We start from the raw sequence: 26,412 nt of genomic DNA, 5'->3' as shown, positions 1-26,412 counted from the left end.
TTGGTTATCATTTCTTGGCTTACGTTGGCCTAATGCATACACACCGTCTACCAGCACCAGGCCATGCCATGTCTAGTTCTTAAATTGGAACACAGCACGAGTAATTGGGAATGCTAGAAAAGTCTGTTGGGACTTTCGATGATGTGTTCTGAAGAAGACGACACCCATTCTTTGTATGACGCCTAAAAAGAAGTGCAGTTATGGATGTTACTGTGTGAAATGTGTTTAACAGTAAAGAACTGGATCTTGTGTTGATCATCAATGTACAATAAAACAGAAAATATTGTGAAGACATTCTAACTGATCATGTGGCATGTACCCAGGAAGAAGTATTTGGCATAGGAGCACTTAGTAATTTTGTATGGTTTACATGAAAATGTCAGGAAGAGAACAGTTGCACCTGTTTCTGAGGATCCTATGTCCTTCCACGTCGATATATTTATTTTTTGCGATATTACTGTAAGTTTCTCGATTACCTTCATCACAGATTACTGCAGCTACCACTGGTTTAGCTGTATCCAACATTTTAAACTAATCATTGCCCACTGCCAAAGGTTACTGATATCGTGATTGTTGTGGCTCTTCACACACAGGCAGGCAGTTGAGTTCAGTACAAGCAGTGTGTGTACTTGAGCCAGCAGTGTTTGGGTGCACTCGCTAAACGCCTTTCAGGCTAATTATTCGCAATGAATTCTGACTTTCATAAAGTTTCGATGTAAAACAACTAATGTTGTGTGGTGACATGTGGGATGTTGCTAAAACTCAATGTAGTTAAATTATTTTAAATGAGTGAAAATTTCGTTAGTAAACTATACAGTTTGTGATTCACTAACAACTGCTCTCAATCGAGTACTTCATTGTCCACTTCCTAAAAAGTAGCAGCAGAAGTTCCTGTTAGTAGAGAGATGTAAGGCAGTATCATTTAATACTTAGGTACCATACTATGAGACATCGCCTTGTTTGTTGTAAGTTAACTTTGAACGCTGATTTTAAACCTTTCCACATAAGATGCCTGTTTTCATTTCAACTTTCCACTTGGATTGGTCTCATAGCTGAGTTGCATGTCAGACTGGATGCTGTCTAGATTTTAATATTCTACTGTTTGCATTATTTTACCATAATCTCCTATTGTTCGCGACCAGTGTAATCGTAATACACAAAATGTTAAGTCACCTGCTTAGTAGAGTGTTGGTTCACCTTCAGAATGTAATACAGCAGCGATTCGGCGTGGCATGCATTCGACGAGTCCTTGGTAGGTGTCTGCATGTATATGGCTCCAGAGCTCTACATACAGGGCACGTAATTTCTGTAAATTACAGACCAGTCTCTTGTGGGCACAGAGCTGGCGCCTGACATAGCTGCACTGCCTCTCATTGGTTTCAGATCAGGGCATTTGGTATTCACGACATCAACGTGAGTTCACTGTATTGCTTCTCAAACCACTGTAACACTATTCTGGCCTTGTGACTAGGTCAGATATCCTGCCACATAAGACACCAAGCACGAAGAGTTGCAGGTAGTCCACAATAATGTTCAGTTAGTCTATAGCTCCCACGGTGCCTTAGATTACTACCAGAGGTTGCGTGGAAGCCCAGCATAAAACCACCACAACCAGCCTGCATGTTTTAAGCAAGAATTGTGATTGCTCAGACCAGATGACACTTCCGCATTGAACCATGGTCCAATCTAGATAATGCAGTGTGTTCAGTAATTGTAGCTGGCGTTGCCATCAATCGCTTTGAGAATATGTAGGGGTGATCTGCTGTAGAGTCCCATGCCCAACAACATGCACTACAATTTGTGCTCAGAAAAACTTGAGGCACCATCAACACTGAACTATCTGGTCGTATTTGCCACATATCGCCACCTGTCTTGCTTTACAGACTGGGCATGCCACCGACCTTCACGTTTTGTCATGACGTGTGGATGTGCTACACATTGTCGTCTACTTGTGGTTTTACCATCCTTCAACCATTTTACACAAATGTTCATGACTGTAGGACAAGAGCAGGAAACCAGGTTTGTCATTTTTGAGATGGTAGTACCAAGGCTCTGGGGCATGACGATCTGCCTTTCGTGAGTAGATTTTCTTGGACAATATCGTTGCTACAGCGATTGCTCAACCGTTCCTCCTCCATTTATATTCTTTCCTCGCCACGTTACGTATCTGCAACGCCACCAGATGACATAAGAGGTCAGTGGTCACAATAAGCAACGTATTCTGACTGTGTTATGAATTCTTCTAGCTGACTCCTCTGGTATTCCACAGGGCTCACAGTGACAGAGAAGGCGAGGAGCTGGCGCTCGAGTTATCTTGCGTTTTCTTGAGTGGAGTCAGGCGAGTGGAACCTTCTTAGCTATGCTTAGTGGTCGATGAGCTGACAACAAAAAAGGCAACAAGTTACAAAGGCCGAACCACACGACGTGACTGAACGTCGTCTGCATTTGTTGAGACTCAAGTATAATAACGCCATTCACTACTGAACAATAAATCGCAGCGAGATAGAGTGAATTGAATTTTATCATTTATTTATCTCAATTTAGATAAATACTGTTTATTAAGTCATAATAAAAACATGTTTAAGTTGTCAAACACAATATTCTGAAAAAACATGGCAGAATTATTGTACCTACAACAAAAGTACATGAAAACCAAATTTGATTTAAATAATAGACATTTAACTTAAACATTGCTAGATTTGAACGTTACAATACACTCACATGAGAGAAGGGAATAGTCTCACTCCCCTGAATCATCTGGCATGCATCTCACTGCGGGCGTAGATAAATTCCCAAGTAATCTATCTTTCTAATAGCAAAGATTTCGATATTCTTGAAGAGTGAATATTGGTGACCTCACCTACATAAAAGATTGTCTTTTGAATAGGAGGCTGTGTTTTGTGCACATTTTTCAACACTATTAGCCAGTAGAAAACTAACTGTTGCAGAGACTGCTCACATCACAAACCTGTAGCCTCTGACACATGTGTACTCCAGCCTTCGGCTGTTACACAAGAGATGGATTTTTTTATGTTCGCTAAATTTATACTTGTGACAAGCCAAAGACACGAACTGACAAATAAATAAATAAGCAGCTAATAAAGTGTGATTTTTTTTCTCTTGCCACTTTGCCCCACATGTTCTATGAAAGAGAAGTTGAGACCTTTCTGCCACATGTTAAACAACGCTTGTAGTTGTACGATGTATTAGACATTAGGTTTAAAGTACAGTAAGACATCGCTGTTCACTGAATTAACATTTAAATGTTACTCGAAATTTTTGTATCACATCAGTCACAAAATTTAATTCAGAATTATTTTTCAATGACAAAGACAATGCTAGGGCCACATACAGACAGTGAATATGTAATGTTGTTAAATGTATGTATCCCACATTGTAAAAATTTCGAAAATACTGCTTTCTTTGCAACTATTGGAAATGACAGCAGTCAGTTGTGGCGTCGGTTGCCGTCCAAGAATGATGATAATAATGTCACGGGGCTCCCAGTCGGGTACGAGTCTTTCGGTAGGATATCAATGGCTCATATGATGGTTTGGCTACACATTTGTTTCAGTTGACAGGAGTGTCTGCTGGAGCTCGGTGGTGTCCACTATCGGAGCACGACGGAAGCCTGACTTTATGTTTCTGGTACAGATGGGTATGTAGTATCAAAGATGAGTAACATATCGCATAGCTTTTAAGATGCCCTTCCAGACTGCTCTGCATAGCCTTAAAGGTGTAACTGTGCTCCTGTTCCTGAACACCATAGCAGTAATGGATGTGCACTCTTTTCGATTTTGTCACCTGTCCGTTGTTGATGACTTTGCAGTGCCTACACTGCTTACTGACTTAAAACAAATAAAATAAAAAATAAAATAAAAAAAATGTGATGAAGCAAAAATTGACACTCGAAAAGAAGGAATGTTTGCAAGGGTGGCTCGTAATGTAATATTGTAGAGTCCAGCATATTTTCCAGTCTGTTGTCCCTGTAACTGTAGAGGACGTTTTGCACACTGTGTGGCTGCGGCTGACTGTGTGTGGCGGCATGGCAGGGGGGTGGCTCAGGAGTAGCACTGGGGCTCCAGAGTAGCGCAGGGGCTCAGGAGTAGCACAGGGGCTCAGGTGTAGCGGAGGGATAGGAGTAGCACGGGAGCTCAGGAGTAGCGCAGGAGCTCAGGAGTAGTGCAGGGGCTCAGGTGTAGCGGAGGGACTGAGGAGTAACACTGGGGCTCAAGAGTAGCACAGGAGCTCAGGAGTAGCGGAGGGACTCAGGAGTAGCACGGGAGCTCAGGAGTAGCGCAGGAGCTCAGGAGTAGTGCAGGGGCTCAGGTGTAGCGGAGGGACTGAGGAGTAACACTGGGACTCAAGAGTAGCACAGGAGCTCAGGAGTAGCGGAGGGACTCAGGAGTAGCACGGGAGCTCAGGAGTAGCGCAGTGGCACGGCGTAGTGCGGGCCGGGCGCCTGGCTGTTGACGTAGAAGCGCCGCCCCGGGCCGCCGCCGTTGCCGCCACCGCCGCCGCCGCTGCCGAAGGGCAGCCGCCGGCCGTCGTCCTTGACGGTGAGCCGCGCGCCGATCTGCATGGACCAGGGCGCCGGCTGGCGCGGGTTGTAGCCGCGGTACGGCTCCGCCTCGTCGGGCAGCAGCGGCGCCGGCACCGCCACCTGCCCCTGCGGCACCACGCGCAGCCTCACAGCGCACTACCTAAAGCTTACGACAGCGTCAAATGTATGGCGTTAGAACAAGAAAACTCACTCACTACGACCAGAGCCGTACTAAAGTCAGCCTGCATCCCTGGCAGGACTTCCAAAGATGTGCCCAGAAGAAAACTACACTACTGGCCACTAAAATTGCTGCACCACGAATATGACGTGCTACAGACGCGAAATTTAACCGACAGGAAGAAGATACTGTGATATGCAAATGATTAGCTTTTCACAACATTCACACAAGGTTGGCGTCGGTGGCGACACCTACAACGTGCCGACATGAGGAAAGTTTCCAACCGATTTCTCATACACAAACAGCAGTTGACCGGCGTTGCCTGGTGAAACGTTTTTGTGATGTCTCGTGTAAGGAGGAGAAATGCGTACCATCACGTTTCCGACTTTGATAAAGGTCGGATTGTAGCCTATCGCGATTGTGGTTTATCGTATCGCGACATTGCTGCTCGCATTCGTCGACATCCAATGACTGTTAGCAGAATACGGAATCGGTGGGTTCAGGAGGGTAATACGGAACGCCGTGCTGGATCCCAATGGCCTCGTATCACTAGCAGTCGAGATGACAGGCATGTTATCTGCATGGCTGTAACGGATCGTGCAGCCACGTCTCGATCCCTGAGTCAACAGATGGGGACGTTTGCAAGACAACAACCATCTGCACGAACAGTTCGACGACGTTTGCAGCAGCATGGACTATCAGCTCGGGGACCACGGCTACGGTACCGTTGACGCTACATCACAGACAGGAGCGCCTGCGATGGTTTACTCAACGACGAACCTGTGTGCACGAATGGCAAAACGTCATTTTTTCGGATGAATCCAGGATCTGTTTACAGCATCATGATGGTCGCATCCGTGTTTGGCGACATCACGGTGAACGCACATTGGAAGCGTGTATTCGTCATCGCCATACTGGCGTATCACCCTGCATGATGGTATGGGGTGCCATTGGTTACACGTCTGGGTCACCTCTTGTTCGCATTGACGGCACTTTGAACGGTGTACGTTACATTTCAGATGAGTTACGACCTGTGGCTCTAACCTTCATTCGATCCCTGTGAAACCCTACATTTCAGCAGGATAATGCATGACGCATGTGGCAGGTCCTGTACGGGCCTTCCTGGATACAGAAAATGTTCCACTGCTGCTCTGGCCAGCACATTCTCCAGATCTCTCACCAATTGTAAACGTCTGGTCAATGGTGGCCGAGCAACTGGCTTCTCACAATATGCCAGTCACTAGTCTTGATGAACTGTGGTATCGTGTTGAAGCTGCATGGGCAGCTGTGCCTGTACACGCCATCCAAGCTCTGTTTGACTCAATGCCCAGGCGTATCAAGGCCGTTATTATGGCCAGAGGTGGTTGTTCTGGGTACTGATTTCTATGGATCTATGCACCAAAATTGCGTGAAAATGTAATCACATGTCAGTTCTAGTATAATATATTTGTCCGTTTATCATCTGCATTTCTTCTTGGTGCAGCAATTTTAATGGCCAGTAGTGTATATACCTGCCAATTGGTGTACAATAGGGCGATTCACCCTTTTGGTGGTGGAGTTGCCTGACTGGATCCTTGGCGATAGGTATGTAGTATGTGTATGAAGTTACACTGACAAACGACCATGTCTTGTAAGGAAGTGTATGTTCAAGACACTACCCATTCCGTTGAGCTCTTCTTTTCAGTCCATTGCTGCCTTTTAGAGAAACTCAGTGTCAGCAAACGTCAAAGGTGTTACTACTTCTTCCTAAACGTTAATACCCCTTCCAAATTTCTTCTTGGCTTTCTCTACTTGCTGCGCAGTGTTCCAATTTACTAATGTCTGGAATAGGCTGCATCTTTGTCTCACTCCCCTTTGAACTATTCCTCCAATTTCATGTCCTTCAACTCTCGTTAGAACTGGAGCGTGGTATTTGTACGAGTTTACTTGTAGCTCTGTGTGTTTCAAATCTGTTATCTTCATAATTCAGAAGAGTTTATTCTAGTCAACGCCAGTGAAAAAATTTCTCTAAGTCTATAAACTCTATAAAGGTAGGTTTGCTTCCTTAAATCTATATTCTGAGATACGTTGAAGGGCCTGTATGGCATCATGTGTGCCTACATTTCAGTGGAACCCAAACTGATCTTCCCCGAAGTTGGCTTTTACCAGGTTTTTCATTCTTCTCTTAATAACTGATGTCACTGTTCTGCAAGTATGAGTTATCAGCAGAAAAACGCACCTATCGGATCACAAAAAAAAAAAAATAATGTGAATGTGTTCCTGTTTATTTAAAAAAGACTTTGACTGAAAAGTGGGGTAGCAGCTGCCTCATTCTACCTTCCTCAGCACCTTCAAAAATTTTCCGAAAAATTTTGTCATTCGAACATATTCCCGCTTTTTTTAACATGCAGCTTACCTCAGACTAACAGTAACTCATTCCCACCCATTAACCGATCACTGTAAGTCACTCATACCCATCCACTCCCAGTCACTCTTTCTCACTCATTCTCATTATTTCTTTGTGTTTTCTGTCATTGTCTCCTATGGCACAGCCACAGTCCTATTCGTCCTGTCCTACTACTACAGTCTCCTCTCACTATCATTGTCTCCCTCTTCCTCTCTCTTACTCCTAATATCTCATTCCTTACTTCCTACTGTTACTGTCTCTTCTCACTGTCACTCACACTCACACTCTCTCTCTCTTTTCCTCATTGTCATTATCCTATACTTAGTCTCTCATTATCACTGGCTCTCAACCAATTCCACTTCCTCTTTCTCTTTATTCCTCTAACCGTGGTATTGCCTCCTTCACTCTTATCCAAGCACCATTCTGTTATCATCAACTATGTTCCACTGCCACGGTGTTCCTCTATTTCTCTCATACTGCCATTGTTTCTTTCGCTCTTTCTGTAACACAACCAGTCTACAATGTTGGAGCATTTATTACTTTTCCGTTACTTTCCCACTGCCACTGTTTCTTCTCTCTCAGCATAAACATGTTCGCATGCCAAAATTTTTGGGAATATTTTTATACGCACTCAGAAGGTAGGATGAGGTAGCTACTACACAACTTTTCAGTCTGAGAATTTTAAATAAACAGGAACGTATTCGCCTCTTTTGTGATCTGATAGGAGCATTTTTCCGCTAGCTCCCTTCTTTCCCCTGTTGCAGCAGGGGATTGTAACTCATATGAAAAGATATATACTGGTCAGTAACATTTAGACAGTTTACTTATGTGACAATGAAATAACGCAAAACTAAGTTTATATCTCAGATCGGATTTCATGTGCAAAAGAATTTAGCATGTGCTTCAGTTTGCATAATGGGGTTCCCAAATGATGGCGGATACGTTTTGCAGCATATTTCTCCATGTTATCTCACTTTATGAACTATATTTTCGCCTCACACCGTATTTTACATGCGTATCTTTCGTGTATATGCAGCGAAACTTTGAACCTCTGTATCCCAGAAATGGATAAATACGTATATGAAGAAAATCTTCAAGATTGTTCGAGGTCAAGATCTTAGGAGTACATCGTAAAAGTTTCAGCCATTTTCTGTGCACAGCCATCTTGGAAACCTTGGTTGACGTTTGATCCGCTGGTGACGGCGAAAACATAGTAAAAATGTGGGGTTTTCTGAGGATACTCCACCCCAGGAACTAATGGTGCCTCCATGGCTCCCATCAAGCCCCACGCAGATTACAAAAAGAACGAACCGATTTTCTGCAGGAGGAAGTGTGTCATATTCATACTTTGACCCTGTTGTGTAGGATAGTGACACTAAGACGATCCTTCTGTTGGATATACAAATGGTCCTTAGCGCAAGGAATTTCCAAGAAAACTTCATCCTACCTTTTTATCATCAATAGAACCTGAGGTATAAGCACTGGAAAATTCAGTTTTTATGCACAGCGTTTTGGTACCTATTAGGTACGCATGCATACCGATTGTACTGTTGATTCAATAGTATTCATGTTCGTCTTGAAGACTGAAGGTATTTCACGAGTCTTATGAATCCTAGAAACCAGGTGGAATAATTTTTTCATGGCTTGCTCTCCTGAGAATCTGAATAATTTTGAGGAGTTGTCTTCTCAGGGCACGTGTCGACTTAGGTCTTTTAGTGTGTGCCAAGTTATTCTCGCAATATCATATTGTCTCCTACATCACCTTCACTTACTTCCTTTTCTCGTTGTATAGTATTATCGAAAAGTCTGTTTTTCCTGTATAGAACTTGTATGTATTGCTTGCCTGCCTCCATAGCTGAGTGGTCAGCACAGGTGGCTGCCATACAGAGGATCTGGGTTCGATTCTCAGGACTGCCGGGGATATCTCGGTGATCAGAAGACCAGAACGGCATCCACTCAGCCTCGTGAAAGACAGTCGAGGAGCTTCTCGAAGGAGAAGTAGTTACGGTCAGATAGGAAGCTGACAGCAGCAGAGAGATGTGTTGACCCGAGGCCCTTCCGTACTGCATCCAAGTGACATGGTGGAGCCAGCCACTGTGGCTGAGCGGGCCTAGGTGCATCAGTCCGGAACGGCGCGACTGCTACAGTCGCAGGTATGAATCCTGCCTTGGGCATGGGTGTGTGTGATGTCCTTAGGTTAGTTAGGTTTAAGTAGTTCTAGGTCTAGGGGACTGATGACCTCAGATGTTAAGTCCCATAGTGCTCAGAGCCATTTGAAGCTTTTTTTGGCATGGTGGAGCTAATACATAGCTCCACCTTTCATCTTTCCCTTCTTTTTTTTTAGAACTGGCTTGCCATCTAATCTCTTGATATTCAGAGACCTGTTTCTCGTTTCTCCAAAGATTTCTTTAATTTCCCTATCGCCGTTATTTATTTTCCCCTTGTAAAGCGTCACATTGTTTGCGTAGACGTCCCTGTTATGTCATTTTACACCTCCTGTCAGTTTCATTTTTTAGATGTCTGCATTTCCTTTTGCCTGCTTCATTCGCTGCGGTTTTGTATTTTGTCCTTTCGTCAGTTAGATTCAGAGACTTGTGCTTTGTTGAAGGATTTCTACCCATCTTCCCCAAGGAACGAGAATGTGCACAGAATTCACATAACGTAAAATACGAGACAGCTTATCTTTTGCAGGTTTAAATGCAGTGAGATCCCTACCTGTGGACCACGGTAGGGGGCGCCGGGGCGTCTGTGGTCCGGTACGGGTGACAGAGGCAGCGTCCGCCGACCCTCCGTCTCTGGCCTCCCAGAGTAGGCCAACTCCGGCCTCCTGGCAGAGTAGTCTAGCTCTGGCCTCCTGGCGGAGTAGTCTAGCTCCGGCCTCCTGGCAGAGTAGTCGAGGTCGGGCCGCCTGGCGGAGTAGTCCAGGTCGGGCCTCCTGCCGGAGTAGTCCACGTCTGGCCTGCTCGAGTAGGAGTAGTAGTCCGGCCCCGGCCTCTGCTGGTAGTAGGGGGGCGGCGGGGGCGCGGGCAGGCGGCCGTAGCGCGCCTCTGGCGGCGACGGTGGAAACTCGCGCCGGCGGTCGGCCTCGGGCTGGGTGTCGGCGTCCACGATGGAGTAGCTGAGCGGCCGCTCCCAGCGCTGCCCGCGGCCGTCGCCGAAACCGCGGCCGCCCGCCTCCTGCCGGCCGAGGCGCGGGTACGGCGTCGCCGGCACCTGCACATGCGCACGCCACCGCATTTATCCACAGCCGTCAGCAGAAGACTGTACAACAGACTGCACCCATGCGTGTGCTGATGGTGCTGTCCTGTACGGGAAGGTCTCGAAGCTGAGTGAATGTAGGAGGATACAAGATGACCTCGACAAGAGTTCTCGTTGATATGACGAATGGTACCTAGCTCCAAATGTAGAAAAATGGGCGTTAAAACAGATGAGTAGCAAAAAGAAACCCATAATTTCGCATACAACATTAGCAGTCAGAATGAGATTCTCACTCTGCAGCGGAGTGTGCGCTGATATGAAACTTCCTGGCAGATCAAAACTGTGTGTCGGACCGAGACTCGAACTCGGGACCTTTGCCTTTCGCGGGCAAGTGCTCTACCATCTGAGCGCCCCAAGCAGTGCTAGTTCTGCAAGGTTCGCAGGAGAGCTTCTGTAAAGTTTGGAAGGTAGGATACGAGGTACTGGCAGGAGTTAAGCTGTGAGAACAGGGCGTGAGTCGTGCTTGGGTAGCTCAGATGGTAGAGCACTTGCCTGCGAAAGACAAAGCTCCTAAGTTGGAGCCTCGGTCCGGCACACAGTTTTGATCTGCCAGGAAGTTTCATATCAGCGCACACTCTGCTGCATAGTGAAAATCTCATTCTGGAAACATCCCCCAGGCTGTGGCTAAGCCATGTCTCCGCAATATCCTTTCTTTCAGGAGTGCTAGTTCTGAAAGGTTCGCAGGAGAGCTTCTGCAAAATTTGGAAGGTAGGAGACGAGGTACTGGCAGAAGTAAAGCTGTGAGGACGGGGTGTGAGTCGTGCTTGGGTAGCTCAGATGGTAGAGCACTTGCCCAGCGAGATTTCTTTTATGTCATGAAGGTAAATTATCTTTCGCACTGTTAATAATATATCATCCGCAGCCCGCGGCCACCTGTAAAACACATCATAAAATCTGCTGCTCTGCCCTGCAATCCCGAAAGCTGAAAGAAATAATTTTAGTTCACTATTACCTGTCCGCTTTTTTGCAGTAAGATCGGTTTCATTTAATGCAGTTTGAATGCGCCGCGGCAGCGGCTCGTTCGTTCGTAGCACAGCTGTGCACCACGAATAGTATTTAAATAGCTGAAAATGTCTTAAAAGGATGGGATAAAATACCAGGCAAGGTTATTACAAATCATAATGCAAGTTTTCACTAAGTAACCCTATTCAAAACATTTATACAGATTAAATTCTTACACTTGTAGTCATTTGAGGAATTTAGTTTCAAGTTGTTTTTATTTTTTTTATTTATTTATGTTTTTTATACGAGGATCTACAATACTGATTAGCTGAAAGCCACAGTACTGGAAGGGATACAAGCCATTTCTCAAGAAATGATGTAGAATGTAACGAGCAACTTCCTCCAACGTCTTCGGTAATGACTCGCCATGATGGAAGCCGTCTGTGTGATGTTCCTTTTCAGAAATAAACTTGTGTTTGGCTTTCCAATAATGGCAATGTATGTAGAAGAGTTATCTACGAGTGAACTTGGCTTAAATATATGCCAAAGCTCATAATAACTAAATCAAAATGTACTACTTCTTGTGGGCCATCCTGTAAATACGTTGATTCATACGAAAGGCCTGTCTACAGAATTTATTACCACTACACCAGGCCTGTTCTCCAGCTGTAGGTACTTACTGCTATCTGTGCGAGGCCACTAATGGGCTGCTATTTAGTGGAACTGGGTTATCACTAGTAGTATAGCTAGCAGAGAAGGAGCAAGAGTGCATTGTTGCCAAGTTCCTCCCACCTTTTACATACGCCAATAGCCCTAGGTATAAAGTGACAGGAAATTCCAACAAATGTGGGAGATTTAAATTGGCCAATAGGTCACACATATACCATTGTGCACCGTGTTATATAAGATTATTTTGAACTGAATTCAATTAAAATATCAGGAACTGTCTTGCCTAGAGCTTAAAAATGTTGCTAACCCAGCTGACCAAAATTTGCACAATTGTTGAAATTTTTAAAAACATAGTCAGCGATCTTAAAATTTGTTAAAATTAAAATTTAAAACATTCTTGATCGTAGTGTTGTTAAAATATTTTTTTATTGGAGTCAGTGACTGGTTTCGACTCTAGACTCCAGAGCGGTGGATGGACACTGCTAGATGAGTTCCGTCGACACTGAGTTTGAAGTTAAAACAATCCCCCCCCCCCCCCGACATCATAGTTGAAACAATCATCACCGCTCCCCCTTATGCGCACCCGGAACTCCCCTTAACTCAAGTGAAGGTGACTCATCCGCGCCATTGCCGCCACTGGAGACCCACCACATGGAGTTACCGCCAACTGCTGCCTGGAGAAAATCGCACGACAATTCAATAGCCTAATGCAAACTGTTTAATATTTGTCCCGATTTCGCAACTAGTATGTTGTTAGCGATGGCGCAACAGTCACAGGCCATGTGACTCGAGTTAAAGTGAAGGGGAAATTTGCAAATGCAAGCAACGCACGTACACTTAACCCATATCGAAAAATCGTTGGAAATTCAAAATAACCAGTAGCTCACAAAGACATTCCGTAGGAAAAGTAAGATATTTACAGAGGAGCATTTGTCTTGTTGGGGGAAGACTTGCGCGGTGGCTCAGAAGCCAGGAGGACCAAATGCAATGGCTCAGAAGCCAAAAAAAGGAAATACGGTGTTTATTCTAAATTAAAAACGGGAACATAATGTCTGGTGCCTATTAAACATAGATAAACAATAGTTCGGCCAATATAAACTCTTCATTATTATATGCAACAGTCATGTATCGAGCACATTTGAGGTTGAAACACGTTTATTCTTGTTTACAAGTCGAGTCCGAACGAACAAGTCAAGCGGTCCAGCCAAGCTCCGGAAGCTGGCCTGTTACTTGCGTAGTGTAGCCGTGTTCCGGCCAGAGTCTGGTGGAGCTGCCAGCCGACCTTTGAGAAATATACATGTTTTTGAGATACGCTGTAGTTCTGGAGTTCTCTATAGAAAATTTGAATAGTTCTTAAGAATTTCGCATAAAAAACAATACACGGTCTGGCTCCATTAGGTCTTACGCTGGGTATGTCGTCTCTCTATCCTGTAGTTTTTCAACTTTTCGTTTTGCAACAAGTTTCGGAACTTTGTCCTTCCCCTTATCCTTTCCCAGCAAACATACTCTCAAAATTATCCTTACGAGAATAGCGCAAGCAGCACAATCATCCACAACATTTCGACAAGTACTCTCACTTGTTCCTTCCACTGTAGTGCTCATTACAGACTGAATTCCCTTTGAAATGCTTGGTTTTCTAGAACTCCGGCTTAGCCGAAACATCTTTCTGGTGCCTGGCGACACTAACCATGCGAGTTACGCCTCAATGTATCTGTATATCGTTTAACTAGTTTCTCTCGTACGTAGAAGCACCTTACGACAGCTCTACACTGGCATCAGCTTTCTGTCGTCGAAGGTTAACTTTTGCGTGATGTTCAGTCAGAACGTTTCCCTTGGGGTTCGCATTGCATCCTTCACCCACTTTATACATCAGATTGTGGCTGCGTTGTGAACAGCTCGCTGCGCACGTCAGCTGCTTGCCCTGGGAGGTTGTGACACAGTACTTGTGCTCGCGCTACATTCTGAATCTCCGGCAGCCACTCTTCAACAGATTTAGCCCTGTCAACTTGGCCATCCACTCTACAAACTCGCCTCCTCTTCCTTTTCCTCCGTTCACCTTGATTCTGAGGAAATATATGTGCCTGTGCCTCTGTGTCACGACATCTGCAACACAACTATCAACAATTTCTTGTGCATTCCCTGAAGTATCTCAAATACCATCAGCTGCAGTTCCAATTTGCACTGTGCAAAATCCACCGGCACATCCACTTCTCTTTGCATCTGGCCCAGACTCTCCGACCTCAACACAACACACATTATCACCAAAAGGAGCAGATACTACTGCTCTTAAATCAGCCATGTTGCTATCCACAGACTTGTTCACTTCTGTACAGCCCATAATCATTCCTTCTGTCGCAACAGTTATCTCATACTCTCCAGTTCCACATGACATTGGAGCTGATACTTCCATGTTACTTTTCCTAACATCCACTTCGTTACTATTTTCAGGAATTTGTACATTTGACCACTTCCAGTCATTGTCTTACTTCTCCTACTTAGTATATTGTCTACTCCGTTGCTAAGTTCCGCCCTACACCTCACAAGATTTACAGGCTTAACTACACCAATGGTACTTATTGGCAGATTAAAATTGTGTGCCGGACCGAGACTCGAACTCGGGACCTTTGCCTTTCACGGGCTCTGGTAGAGCACTTGCCCGCGAAAGGCAAAGGTCCCGAGTTCGAGTCTCGGTCCGGCACACAGTTTTAATCTGCCAGGAAGTTTCATATCAGCGCACACTCCGCTGCAAAGTGAAAATTTCATTCTACACCAATGGTAATTGGACGACCTACAATAACAGGAAAACTAGACACAAGCCTGTTCCTTTGCTAGCCCCAATCGCTTCCATTCTCCTGTAGCCTATCTACTTTGGCACCTAAAATTTTTAACACATCGCTCGTGTTAGGCGCTTGTGGTATTAAAACTTTCGCTCCCTGTTGCACTGACTACGACATGATTACCTGTTATCAATTATCCACATGCAAACGAAAAAGATGCTGAAACATACCACTTTCCGAACACTTCGCACTACTTCACATGCTCACGTACCGACCCATATTACTTGGTCTGCCCAAAATGAAATAAAATTACGAGAACACTTAACCATAACACTATCATATTACTCCTTACTATCACTTAGTCGCTGTTGCCTGAGTTGCTGCTCATAGCTACCACTTCACATCGAACCAAGGACTAAATATAGCCTCACCTCCCGAATCGTTACTCATGCTTAACAGCTTCTATACTACTAGACAACAAGCCACACCTTTTCCTCGTGACTCCCGAATTGCTCATATCAACCAGGTGAAAAGCAACACTTATACACTGAAGTACCAAAGAAGCTGGTATAGGCATGCGTATTCAAATACAGAGGAATGTAAACAGGCAGAATACGGCGCTGCGGTCGGCAAAGCGTATATAACACAAGTATCTGGCACAGTTGTTAGATCGGTTACTGGTGCTGCGATAGCAGGTTATCAAGACTTAAGTGAACATGATGTTATAATCGGCGCACGAGCGATGGGACACAGCGTCTCCGAGGTAGCGATGAAGTGGGGACTTCCCCTTACGACCATTTCGCGAGTGTACCGTGAATATCAGGAATCGGGTAAAACATCAAATCTCCGACATCGCTGCGGCCGGAAAAAGATCCTGCAAGAACGAGATCAACGACAACTGAAGATAAACGTGACAGCAAGCAACTCTTCCGCAAATTGCTGCAGATTCCAATGCTCGGCCATTAACAAGTGTCAGCGTGCGAACTGTTTAACTAAACATCATCGATATGTGCTTTCGGAGCCGACGGCCCACACGTGTACCCTTGACAACTGTACGACACAAAGCATTATGCCTCACCTGGGCACCGGCCTCTGTGGCCGAGCGGTTCTATGCGCTTCAGTCCGGAACCGCGCGACTGATACGGTCGCAGGTTCGAATCCTGCCACGGGCATGGATGTATGTGATGTCCTTAGGTCAGTTAGGTTTAAGTAGTTCTAAGTCTAGGGGACTGATGACCTCAGATGTTAAGTCCCATAGTGCTTAGAGCCATTTGAACCATTTGAGCCTCGCCTGGGCCCGTCAACAACGATATTGGACTGTTGATGTCTGGAGACATGTTGCCTGGTCGGCCGAGTCTCGTTTCAGATTGTATCAAGCGGATGTACATGTACGGATATGGAGACAATCTCATGAATCCGTAGACTCTGTATGTCAGCAGGGGAGTGTTCAAGCTGGTGGAGGCTCTGTAATGGTGTGGGGCGTGTGCAGTTGCAGTGATATGGGACCTCTGATATGTCTAGATACGACTCTGACAGGCGACAACTACGTATGAATCCTGTCTGATCACCTGCAACCATTCATGACCATTGTGAATTTCGGCGGACTTGGGCAATTCCAGCAGGACAATGCGACACCCCACACGTCCAGAGTTGCTACAGAGTGGCTCCAGGAACACTCTTCTGAGTTTAAACACTTCCGCTGGCCATCAAACTCGCCAAACATGAACATTATTGAACATATCTGAGATGCCTTACAAAAGAGATCGCCACCTCCTGGTACTCTTACAGATTTATGTGCAGCCGTGCAGGATTCATGGTGTCAGTTCCCTCCAGCACTTCTTCAGACATTAGTCGAGTCCATGCCATGTCGTGTTAAAGCACTTCTGCGTGTACGCGCAGGCCCTACACGATATTAGGCAGGTGTACCAGTTTCTTTGGCTCTTCAGTGAATTTACGCCTTCTCAAATTACTGTCTACGTTCACCTGTTACGTGCTGAACTTAACCCACGGCAGAACCCAGTGAATTTCTATGACATTCGCAGTCAAAAGAAAAACAAAACAGAAAGACTGCACTCACCCCACCATGTACCGACAAAACTACACCCCTGCACCATCGAGTCATCTTCTTCACACAGGTGGTAATTGTGGACTTTAGAGTCCCTGCACTGTCATCAAACAGAGTAGTGATGGGTTCTATGATACCTCTTCTGACACAAACTATAGCGCCCCCTGGTGCAGGTTGGGGCAGCAATGACCCAGAATGTTGTGACAGTGTCGTGGAGGCGAAGTGGGGAGCCCAGGAAACTCAAGAGAAAGGCAGCTGCAAACATGACAAGTTCTTTCATCGGCGCACCTGCTCTGCTTGATACCATGGATCATTGGTCGGCCAGCCTCTAAATTTTGCTGGGCTTGATGCCTGCACGCCCCGTTACGCTGACGATGGACTCTGCACCACGCCGGCAGCCTCATTTCATAAGCCAGCCACGTGGTCTCCAGTGACAGGCGTATTCGACCTTGTTATATCTGCACCGTCCCAGGTGACATCTATACTACTGGCCATTAAAATTGCTGCACCAAGAAGAAATGCAGATGTTAAGCGGGTATTCATTGGACAAATATATTATACTAGAACTGACATGTGATTACATTTTCACGTAATTTGGGTGCATAGATCCTGAGAAATCAGTACCCAGAACAACCACCTCTGGCCGTAATAAAGGCGTTGATACGCCTGGGCATTGAGTCAAACAGAGCTTGGATGGCGTGTACAGGTACAGCTGCCCATGCAGCTTCAACACGATACCACAGTTCATCAAGAGTAATGACTGGCGTATTGTGACGAGCCAGCTGCTCGGCCACCATTGACCACACGTTTTCAGTTGGTGAGAGATCTGGAGAATGTGCTGGCCAGGGCAGCAGTCCAACATTTTCCGTGTCGTCGAACTGTTCGTGCAAATGGTTGTTGTCTTGCAAACGTCCCCATCTGTTGACTCAGGGATCGAGACGTGGCTGCAAGATCCGTTACAGCCAGCGGATAAGATGCCTGTCATCTCGACTGCTAGTGATACGAGGCCGTTGGTATCCAGCACGGCGTTCCGTATTACCCTCCTGAAACTACCGATTCCATATTCTGCTAACAGTCATTAGATCTCGACCAACACAAGCAGCAATGTCGCGATACGATAAACCGCAATCGCGATAGGCTACAATCCGACCTTTATCAAAGTCGGAAACGTGATGATACGCATTTCTTCTTCTTACACGTTTCACCAGGCAACGCCGGTCAACTGCTGTTTGTGTATGAGAAATCGTTTGGAAACTTTGCTCATGTGAGTACGTCGTAGGTGTCGCCACCGGCGCCAACCTTGTGTGAATGCTCTGAAAAGCTAATCATTTGCATATCACAGCATCTTCTTCCTGTCGGTTAAATTTCGCGTCTGTAGCACGTCACCTTCGTGATGTAGCAATTTTAATGGCCAGTAGTGTAGCTGCGTCAAGGCGGTGGATGCCTTCGATACAGAGACACCTGCCCAACGGTGGTGGGTGGCGGCTGGTGCGCATGGGGTGTAACACGCTGCCCTCTGGGCAGGACTTGGCCGTGCTGCTGGAGATGACCTGTTGTGGCCAGCGGCGAAGTGACACAAAGTCCGTGAAGGGACTTAATGCAGAGAGCCGTTGCCCTGCCATGGCCACGAAATGGGTCTACTGTCAGGTCCATGTGGCTTCCCCGTCCGGCACAGCCTCGTCGTCTTGGTTAGGCTGCAAGACTCGAAAACTACCGGTACTTACAGTCGCCAGTGGTACGCTTGTTGCGCATATGCGCCACTGCCAGCCCTTTACCCTAAAACACCACTGCCGCGCGCGATTAGCCGAGCGGTCTCAGGCGCTGCAGTCATGGACTGTGTGGCTGGTCCCGGCGGAGGTTCGAGTCCTCCCTCGGGCATGGGTGTATGTGTTTGTTCTTAGGATAATTTAGGTTAAGTAGTGTGTAAGCATAGGGACTGATGACCTCAGCATACGACCATCATTTATTATGGAATCATGTTGATGTTCTATATCACCCGCCCCCCCCCCCCCACCCCCCACCCCGCCACTCGTCCCATGGATTGGACAAGCCCTACATAGGCTGAAAGGTAATGAAACGTTTGATTTTTAACCAGAAAGCCATCCGTAATCGAAATATATTCATATTGAATCAATGTGTGCACACAAGACAAGAATGCAGAACTCACAATACGCGCGAGACGATAATTTAACACCATCCAGCAGACATTAGGTACACATTTTAAATTAAAAACCAACGGAGCAATACTGTATAGGCCCCTGGAGGAGCACTTACACAGCTCAATAGACACAAGACGTTTTCCTCACGACATGGATGAAGCTGTTTGATACGGAACACATAACGTATGAAAGCGCACGATGGTTCTCCTATCGCTCCATTTGCGAGTGGAACAGGAAAGGGAGCGACTAGAAGTGATATACTCTAAGATGTGCTGTAGGAAGGCCTGTCGCTTTTGTAAGGTTTGTAGCTGAGCAGAAGCAGTGTGAAAGTTTTTGGCTTGCAACAATACGATGATTTCATATGTTTAGTGGTACATTAAACTCCATGCATCCCTCCTATAAACAGAAAGCGATCTACAATTCAGGCTAGCATCGTAACTTTTAAGCGATTCCAGACATAAATTATAAATGTTTTAAGTTGTAGATAGGACATTCAACATCTCCAGGTTTAATATGGGGTGGAGCTGTGAGCCATTCAGCTCACCGTCATCGGAAGATGAACATATACACTTTACAGACACACCTCGGCATTGTCTTGCTTAGGACATGGTCGTAACATCCCACGCACATACAGGAGAGAGAGCGAGTGGCAAGGGAAATGTCCTTTGTCTCTGTTGGACTAGCCACCAACCATGAAAAATTCGCCCACACACGACAGATAGCAGCCAGCAAGAACTGGGTGGCAGAGCATCAGTCAAGCGGACTCAGCCCCAGTCAGCTGCCATTCATCAAAACACGAGCTGTATTAACTGCTCTGCTACCTCTTTATTACACTACTGGCCATTAAAATTGCTGCACCAAGAAGAAATGCAGGTGATAAACGGGTATTCATTGGACAAATATATTATACTAGAACAGACATGTGATTACATTTTCACGCAATTTGGGTGCATAGATCCTGAGAAATCAGTACCCAGAACAACCACCTCTGGCCGTAATAACGGCCTTGATACGCCTGGGCATTGAGTCAAACAGAGCTGTACAGGTACAGCTGCCCATGCAGCTTCAACGTGATACCGCAGTTCATCAAGAGTAGTGACTGGCGTATTGTGACGAGCCAGTTGCTCGGCCACCATTGACCAGACGTTTGTGAGAGATCTGGAGAATGTGCTGGCCAGAGCAGCAGTCGAACATTTTCTGCATCCAGAAAGGCCCGTACAGGACCTGCAACATGCAGTCGTGCATTATCCTGCTGAAATGTAGAGTTTCGCAGGGATCGAATGAAGGGTAGAACCACAGGTCGTAACACATCTGAAATGTAACGTCCACTGTTCAAAGTGCCGTGTGACCAATGTGACATGTAACCAATGGCACCCCACACCATCACGCCAGGTGATACGCCAGTATGGCGATGAAGAATTCACGCTTCCAATGCGAGTTCACCGCGAGGTCGCCAAACACGGATGCGACCATCATGATGCTGTAAACACAACCTGGATTCATCCGAAAAAATGACGTTTTGCCATTCGTGCACACATGTTCGTCGTTGAGTATACCATCGCAGGCGCTCCTGTCTGTGATGCAGCGTCAAGGCGAACCGCAGCCATGGTCGCCGAGCTGATAACCTATGCTGCTGCAAACGTCGTCGAACTGTTCTTGAAAACGTCCCCATCTGTTGACTCAGGGATCGAGACGAGGCTGCACGATCCGTTACAGCCATGCGGAGAAGATGCCTGTCATCTCGACGGATAATGATACGATGCCGTTCGGATCCAGCACTGCGTTCCGTATTACCCTCCTGAACCCACAGATTCCATATTCTGCTAACAGTCATTCGATCTCGACCAACGCGAGCAGCAATGTCGCGATACGATAAACCGCAATGGCGATAGGCTACAATCCGACCTTTATCAAAGTCGGAAACGTGATGGAACGCATTTTTCCCCCTTACACGAGGCATCACAACAACGTTTCACCAGGCAACGCCGGTCAACTGCTGTTTGTGTATGAGAAATCGGTTGGAAACTTTCCTCATGTCAGCACGTTGTAGGTGTCGCCACCGGCGCCAACCTTGTGTGAATGCCCTGAAAAGCTAATCATTTGCATATCACAGCAGCTTCTTTCTGTCGGTTAAATTTCACGTCTGTAGCACGTCATCTTCGTGGTGTAGCAATTTTAATGGCCAGTAGTGAACATCTCTGTCTTCATCTGACAATATTTCCATGAATGAGTTGTTATTAAAATCATCACATCACAAGAGGCCAATCGTAAATCAGTATACTATTCCGTCGTTATTTTCCTAAAAATGATTCCACAACTACGAAATTGATGGGTTCCTCTTATTTCCGCCATGACAGCCAAAAACCGCTATAGATCCTTCTGCTTCGTTGAAGCGTGAATTTATAAACTGCCGTCTGCTTCACATCTCCTGTGCAGCAACCTACGTAAATTTAAGTATTAACTGTGTTTTTCTTGCTTGTAACTTCTTTTTCCGTGTGTTTTTGCTTTTCTAGCTTTATTTTACGAGTACTAGGAATAGTGTTCCATAGATTTCGTGTTTGTTTTGAATACAGTCCAGAGACAGTTAGTGCTTATTTTTGTTGTTTCCGACAAGAAGAGTCTAGTAACCACAGTTTAGTCAGCTATCAACCGCCTTTACAGAATTAGGACTCTAGTTAAATGTGGATTACTTAACTCTCTACAGTAAAGTGTTGATTACTTAGGATGGATACGATGTGTGACTGCTGTGTACTGACGCAGGAGGAGCTGGCCACTGTTCGCGAATAGCTGAACGAGCTGATGGCCGCGGTCAGCCGTCTTCAGGTTGCTGCCTCGGAGTGTAGCGGCAATGGGGAGTCTGGTGCGTCGCATGGTACACCCCAGGTGTTACATGCTTCACCCACGGTCCCTGCTGTAGAGAGACATCTTCGCGGGTACCGGGCGCGGTTCGGCCATCCTCTCCCCAAGGGGAGTGGCGGGTTCAGCGGCTTTCGCATTGCACGAGGCGGAGGGTCAATGTGGATGCTGGACGTGTGCTTAAGGAAATAGCGGAAAGGTCGGGGAAGAAGGCCAGTGTTCACTCTGTCTGCTTGCCGGGGGCTCTCATCCGAGATGTGGAGGAAGCCCTGCCGGCGGCGATAGAGAGCACTGGGTGCACCCAACTGCAAATTGTTGCTCATGTCGGCACCAATGACTCCTGCCGTCTGGGTTCAGAGGTCATCCTCAGTTCGTACAGGCGGTTGGCGGAATTGGTGAAGGCGGAAAGCCTCGCTCGCGGGGTGGAATCAGAACTATCTATTTGTAGTATCGTTCCCAGAACCGATCGCGGTCCTCTGGTTTGGAGCCGAGTGGAAAGCTTAAACCAGAAGCTCAGATAATTCTGCGGAGTTCTGGGGCGCACATTTCTCGACCTCCGCTATCGGACGCAGAAATGTAGGGTCCCTCTGAATAGGTCAGGCGTGCACTACACGCAGGAAGCGGCTACAAGGGTAGCGGAGCACGTGTGGAGTTCACATGTGGGTTTTTTAGAGAATTCCCTTCCTAAACGCGACAAGACGCCTCCTGAGACGCAATAAGGTAGCAGTAGGCAAAACGCAACAGGGAATGACAATATTAATGTGGTAATAGTAAACTGCAGGAGCGTCTATAGAAAGGTCCCAGAACTGCTCTCATTAATAAACGGTCACAATGCCCACATAGTGCTGGGGACAGAAAGTTGGCTGAAACCAGACGTAAACAGTAATGAAATTATAGATTGGAATGTATACCGCAGAGACAGGCTGGACAGTGAAGGGGGAGGCGTGTTTATAGCGATAAAAAATGCAATAGTATCGAAGGAAATTGACGGAGATCCGAAATGTGAAATAATTTGGGTGAAGGTTAGAGCAGGCTCAGACATGGTAATTGGATGTCTCTATAGGCCCCTCTGGCTCAGGAGCTGTTGTTGCAGAACACCTGAAGGAAAATTTCGAAAATATTTCGAGTAGATTTCCCGACCATGTTATAGTTTTGTGTGGAGATTTTAATTTTCCAGATACAGACTGGGGGACTCAAACGTTTATAACGGGTAGCAGGGACAAAGAATCCAGTGAAATTTTTTTATGTTCATTATCTGAAAACTACCTTCAGCAGTTAAACAGAGAACCGACTCATGGCGATAACATATTAGACCTTCTGGTGACAAACAGACCCGAACTATTTGAAACAGTTAACGCAGAACAGGGAATCAGCGATCATAAAGCGGTATAGCATCGGTGATTTCAGCCGTAAATAGAAATATTAGAAAAGGTAGGTAGATTTTTCTGTTTAGAAAAAGTGACAAAATGCAGGTTTCAGAGTACTTGACGGAAGTTCATAACCATCGTACAATATGCATTAGATGAGTATGTGCCAAGCAAGATCGTAAGACATGGAAAAGAGCCATCGTGGTACAACAACCGAGTTAGAAAACTGGTACGGAAGCAAAGGGAACTTCACATAAACATAGCGAAAGCCTTGCAGACAAACAAAAATTACACGAAGCGAAATGTAGTGTGAGGAGGGCTATGCGAGAGGCGTTCAACGAATTCTAAAGTAAAGTTCTATGTCCTGACTTGGCATAAAATCCTAAGAAATTTTGGTCTTATGTCAAAGCGGTAGGTGTATCAGAACAAAATGTCCAAACACTCTGTGACCAAAATGGTACTGAAACAGAGGATGACAAACTAAAGCCCGAAATACTAAATGTCTTTTTCCAAAGCTGTTTCACAGAGGAAGACTGCACTGTAGTTCCTTCTCTAGATTGTCGCACAGATGACAAAATGGTAGATATCGAAACAGATAACAGAGGGATAGAAAAACAATTAAAATCGCTCAAAAGAAGAAAGGCCGCTGGACCTGATGGGATACCAGTTCGATTTTACACAGAGTACGCGAAGGAACTTGCCCCCCTTCTTGCAGCGGTGTACCGCAGGTATCTAGAAAAGCGTAACGTTCCAAAAGATTGCAAAAGGGCACAGGTCATCTCCGTTTTCAAGAAGGGACGTCGAAGAGGTGTGCAGAACTATAGACCTATATCTCTAACGTCGATCAGCTGTAGAATTTTGGAACACGTATTATGTTCGAGTATAATGACTTTTCTTGAGACTAGAAATCTACTCTGTAGGAATGAGCATGGGTTTCGAAAAAGACGAACGTGTGAAACCCAGCTCGCGCTATTTGTCCACGAGACTCAGAGGGCCATAGACACGGGTTCCCAGGTAGATGCCGTGTTTCTTGACTTCCGCAAGGCGTTTGATACAGTTCCCTATAGTCGTTCAATGAACAAAGTAAGAGCGTATGGACTAACAGACCAATTGTGCGATTGGATTGAAGAGTTCCTAGATAACAGAACGCAGCATGTCATTCTCAATGGAGAGAAGTCTTCCGAAGTAAGAGTGATTTCAGGTGTGCCGCAGGGGAGCGTCGTAGGACAGTTGCTACTCACAATATATATAAATGACCTTCTGGATAACATCGGAATATCACTGAGGCTTTTTGCGGATGATGCTGTAGTACATCGAGAGTTTGTAACAATGGAAAATTGTACTGAAATGCAGGAAGATCTGCAACGAATTGACGCATGGTTCAGGAAATGGCAATTGAAACTCAATGTAGACAAGTGCAATGTGCTGCGAATACATAGAAAGACAGATCCTTTATCATTTACCTACAACATAGCAAGTCAGCAACTGGAAGCAGTTAATTCCATAAATTATCTGGGAGTAGGAGTGATTTAAAATGGAATGGCCAAATAAAATTAATCGTCGGTAAAGCAGATACCAGACTGAGATTCATTGGAAGAATCCTAAGGAAATGCAGTCCGAAAACAAAGGAAGTAGGTTACAGTACACTTGTTCACCCACTGCTTGAATACTGCTCACTGGTGTGGGATCCGTACCAGATAGGGTTGATAGTGGAGAAGATCCAACGGAGAGCAGCGCGCTTCGTTACAGGATCATTTAGTAATCGCGAAAGCGTTACGGAGATGATAGATAAACTCCAGTGAAAGACTCTGCAAGAGAGACGCTCAGTAGCTCGGTACGGGCTTCGTTGAAGTTTCGAGAACGTACCTTCACCGAGGAGTCAAGCAGTATATTGCTCCCTCCTACATATATATATATCTCGAAGAGACCATGAGGATAAAATCAAAGAGATTAGAGCCTACACAGAGGCATACCGACAATCTTTCTGTCACACGAACAATACGAGACTGGAATAGAAGGGAGGACCGATAGAGGTACTCAAAGTACCCTCCGCCACAAACCGTGAGGTGGCTTGTGGATTGTGGGTGTAGATGTAGATGTAGTTTCTTTTGTCTTGGATGCTGTAAATGCTTTGACGTCGATATAAATTAATTTGTTGGTGTTTATTTGTTTATTTCTTCGACTGTGGTAAATTTAAAACTTACCCACTTCTGAAGACCTGTAACTTTGCGGCAATCCACTGTTCGGTGTACGGCTGTGTCAACCATACCACACTGCTGGTAGTACGGCGACTTGTTTTGTGGGGAAGCTTTGCTGTCGGGATTAAATCATTTATAAATTTGTATGTCGCTGAGCATGTCTGTGAGCTGGTGGACACACCCATACTGTCTTTATGTTTAATCTGGTTTGGAGGATTCTTCTGAATGTTTCTGATTAACGTGTTTGATGTATAATACCTTTTATTAGGAATCTTCTCTAATACATGTGTTGTGACTTCTAAGAATGGAGGTATAGTTGCTGACAACCTTCTGTAATGTACGTTTTCTGCTGTTATATCCCACACCGTCATTAGTAAACCTGGCCGTGTTGCAGGCGCTTTCATTGTATCTATTAGATTTTTCACTGCAATGATTGAACATTATCTCTCACTGTCTCACAATCTGTTAAATCTAGGCCGCCTTTTGCAGGTGATCTGTGGCTACACGAAACAACATACCTTTCCAAACGATCCGACCTATGTATTTTTTATTTGTGCTATATATTTTCTGTCAGTGGGTATGAATTGTGCAATAAACCACAGTTTGATCAGGGTCAGTGCGTTGATGTGTTCAATCCTTTGAGTGACATTAAATTTCTTTGTATTATTCGCTAGCAGAGCACCATTTACTCCCTTTAAATAATTCGTTGGAAATGGCGTTAGTTAGTATACGGTATTCTTCCTTAGTTCCACACCCAACTCTTCCATTTCAGCACATTCTAAAAATGGATGTAGTGTGGGATATGCGCTTTCATTAAACCATATGAGTAGTGTTTTGTCATTTTTCATAGTTGCACTTCTCCTTCCTGTTAACGCCCATTATGGACGAGATTTTCACGATGTCCTGGGGTTCCATAGTATTGTGGTAACATCATAAGAGTTGGCATTGATGGTGAACCGTTGTGCATCAACGTGTAGTCCTATATTGGTGCTAATCGTATGCGTTAATGACCAA

General features: G+C 45.5%; 1 protein-coding gene across 1 annotated transcript in view; it reads right to left on the bottom strand.

The window, feature by feature from the left end:
- Positions 1-2,503: 2,503 nt before the first annotated feature.
- LOC126199438 (translation initiation factor IF-2-like) overlaps positions 2,504-26,412 on the bottom strand; it is a 43,426-nt gene continuing 19,517 nt past the window's right edge. Inside the window, exons 3-4 of the mRNA XM_049936355.1 lie at positions 9,823-10,320; positions 2,504-4,669 (exon numbers count right to left, since the gene is read on the bottom strand). Of these exons, the coding sequence (XP_049792312.1) occupies positions 4,421-4,669; positions 9,823-10,320 (747 nt within the window). The 3' untranslated portion in view covers positions 2,504-4,420. The remainder of the gene's footprint in view (positions 4,670-9,822; positions 10,321-26,412) is intronic.

Source organism: Schistocerca nitens, chromosome 8, assembly GCF_023898315.1.
Source record: "Schistocerca nitens isolate TAMUIC-IGC-003100 chromosome 8, iqSchNite1.1, whole genome shotgun sequence".
Lineage (NCBI taxonomy): Eukaryota > Metazoa > Arthropoda > Insecta > Orthoptera > Acrididae > Schistocerca > Schistocerca nitens.
The sequence above is the reverse complement of the archived record's forward strand: the minus strand, read 5'-3'. Positions and strand labels throughout refer to the sequence as shown.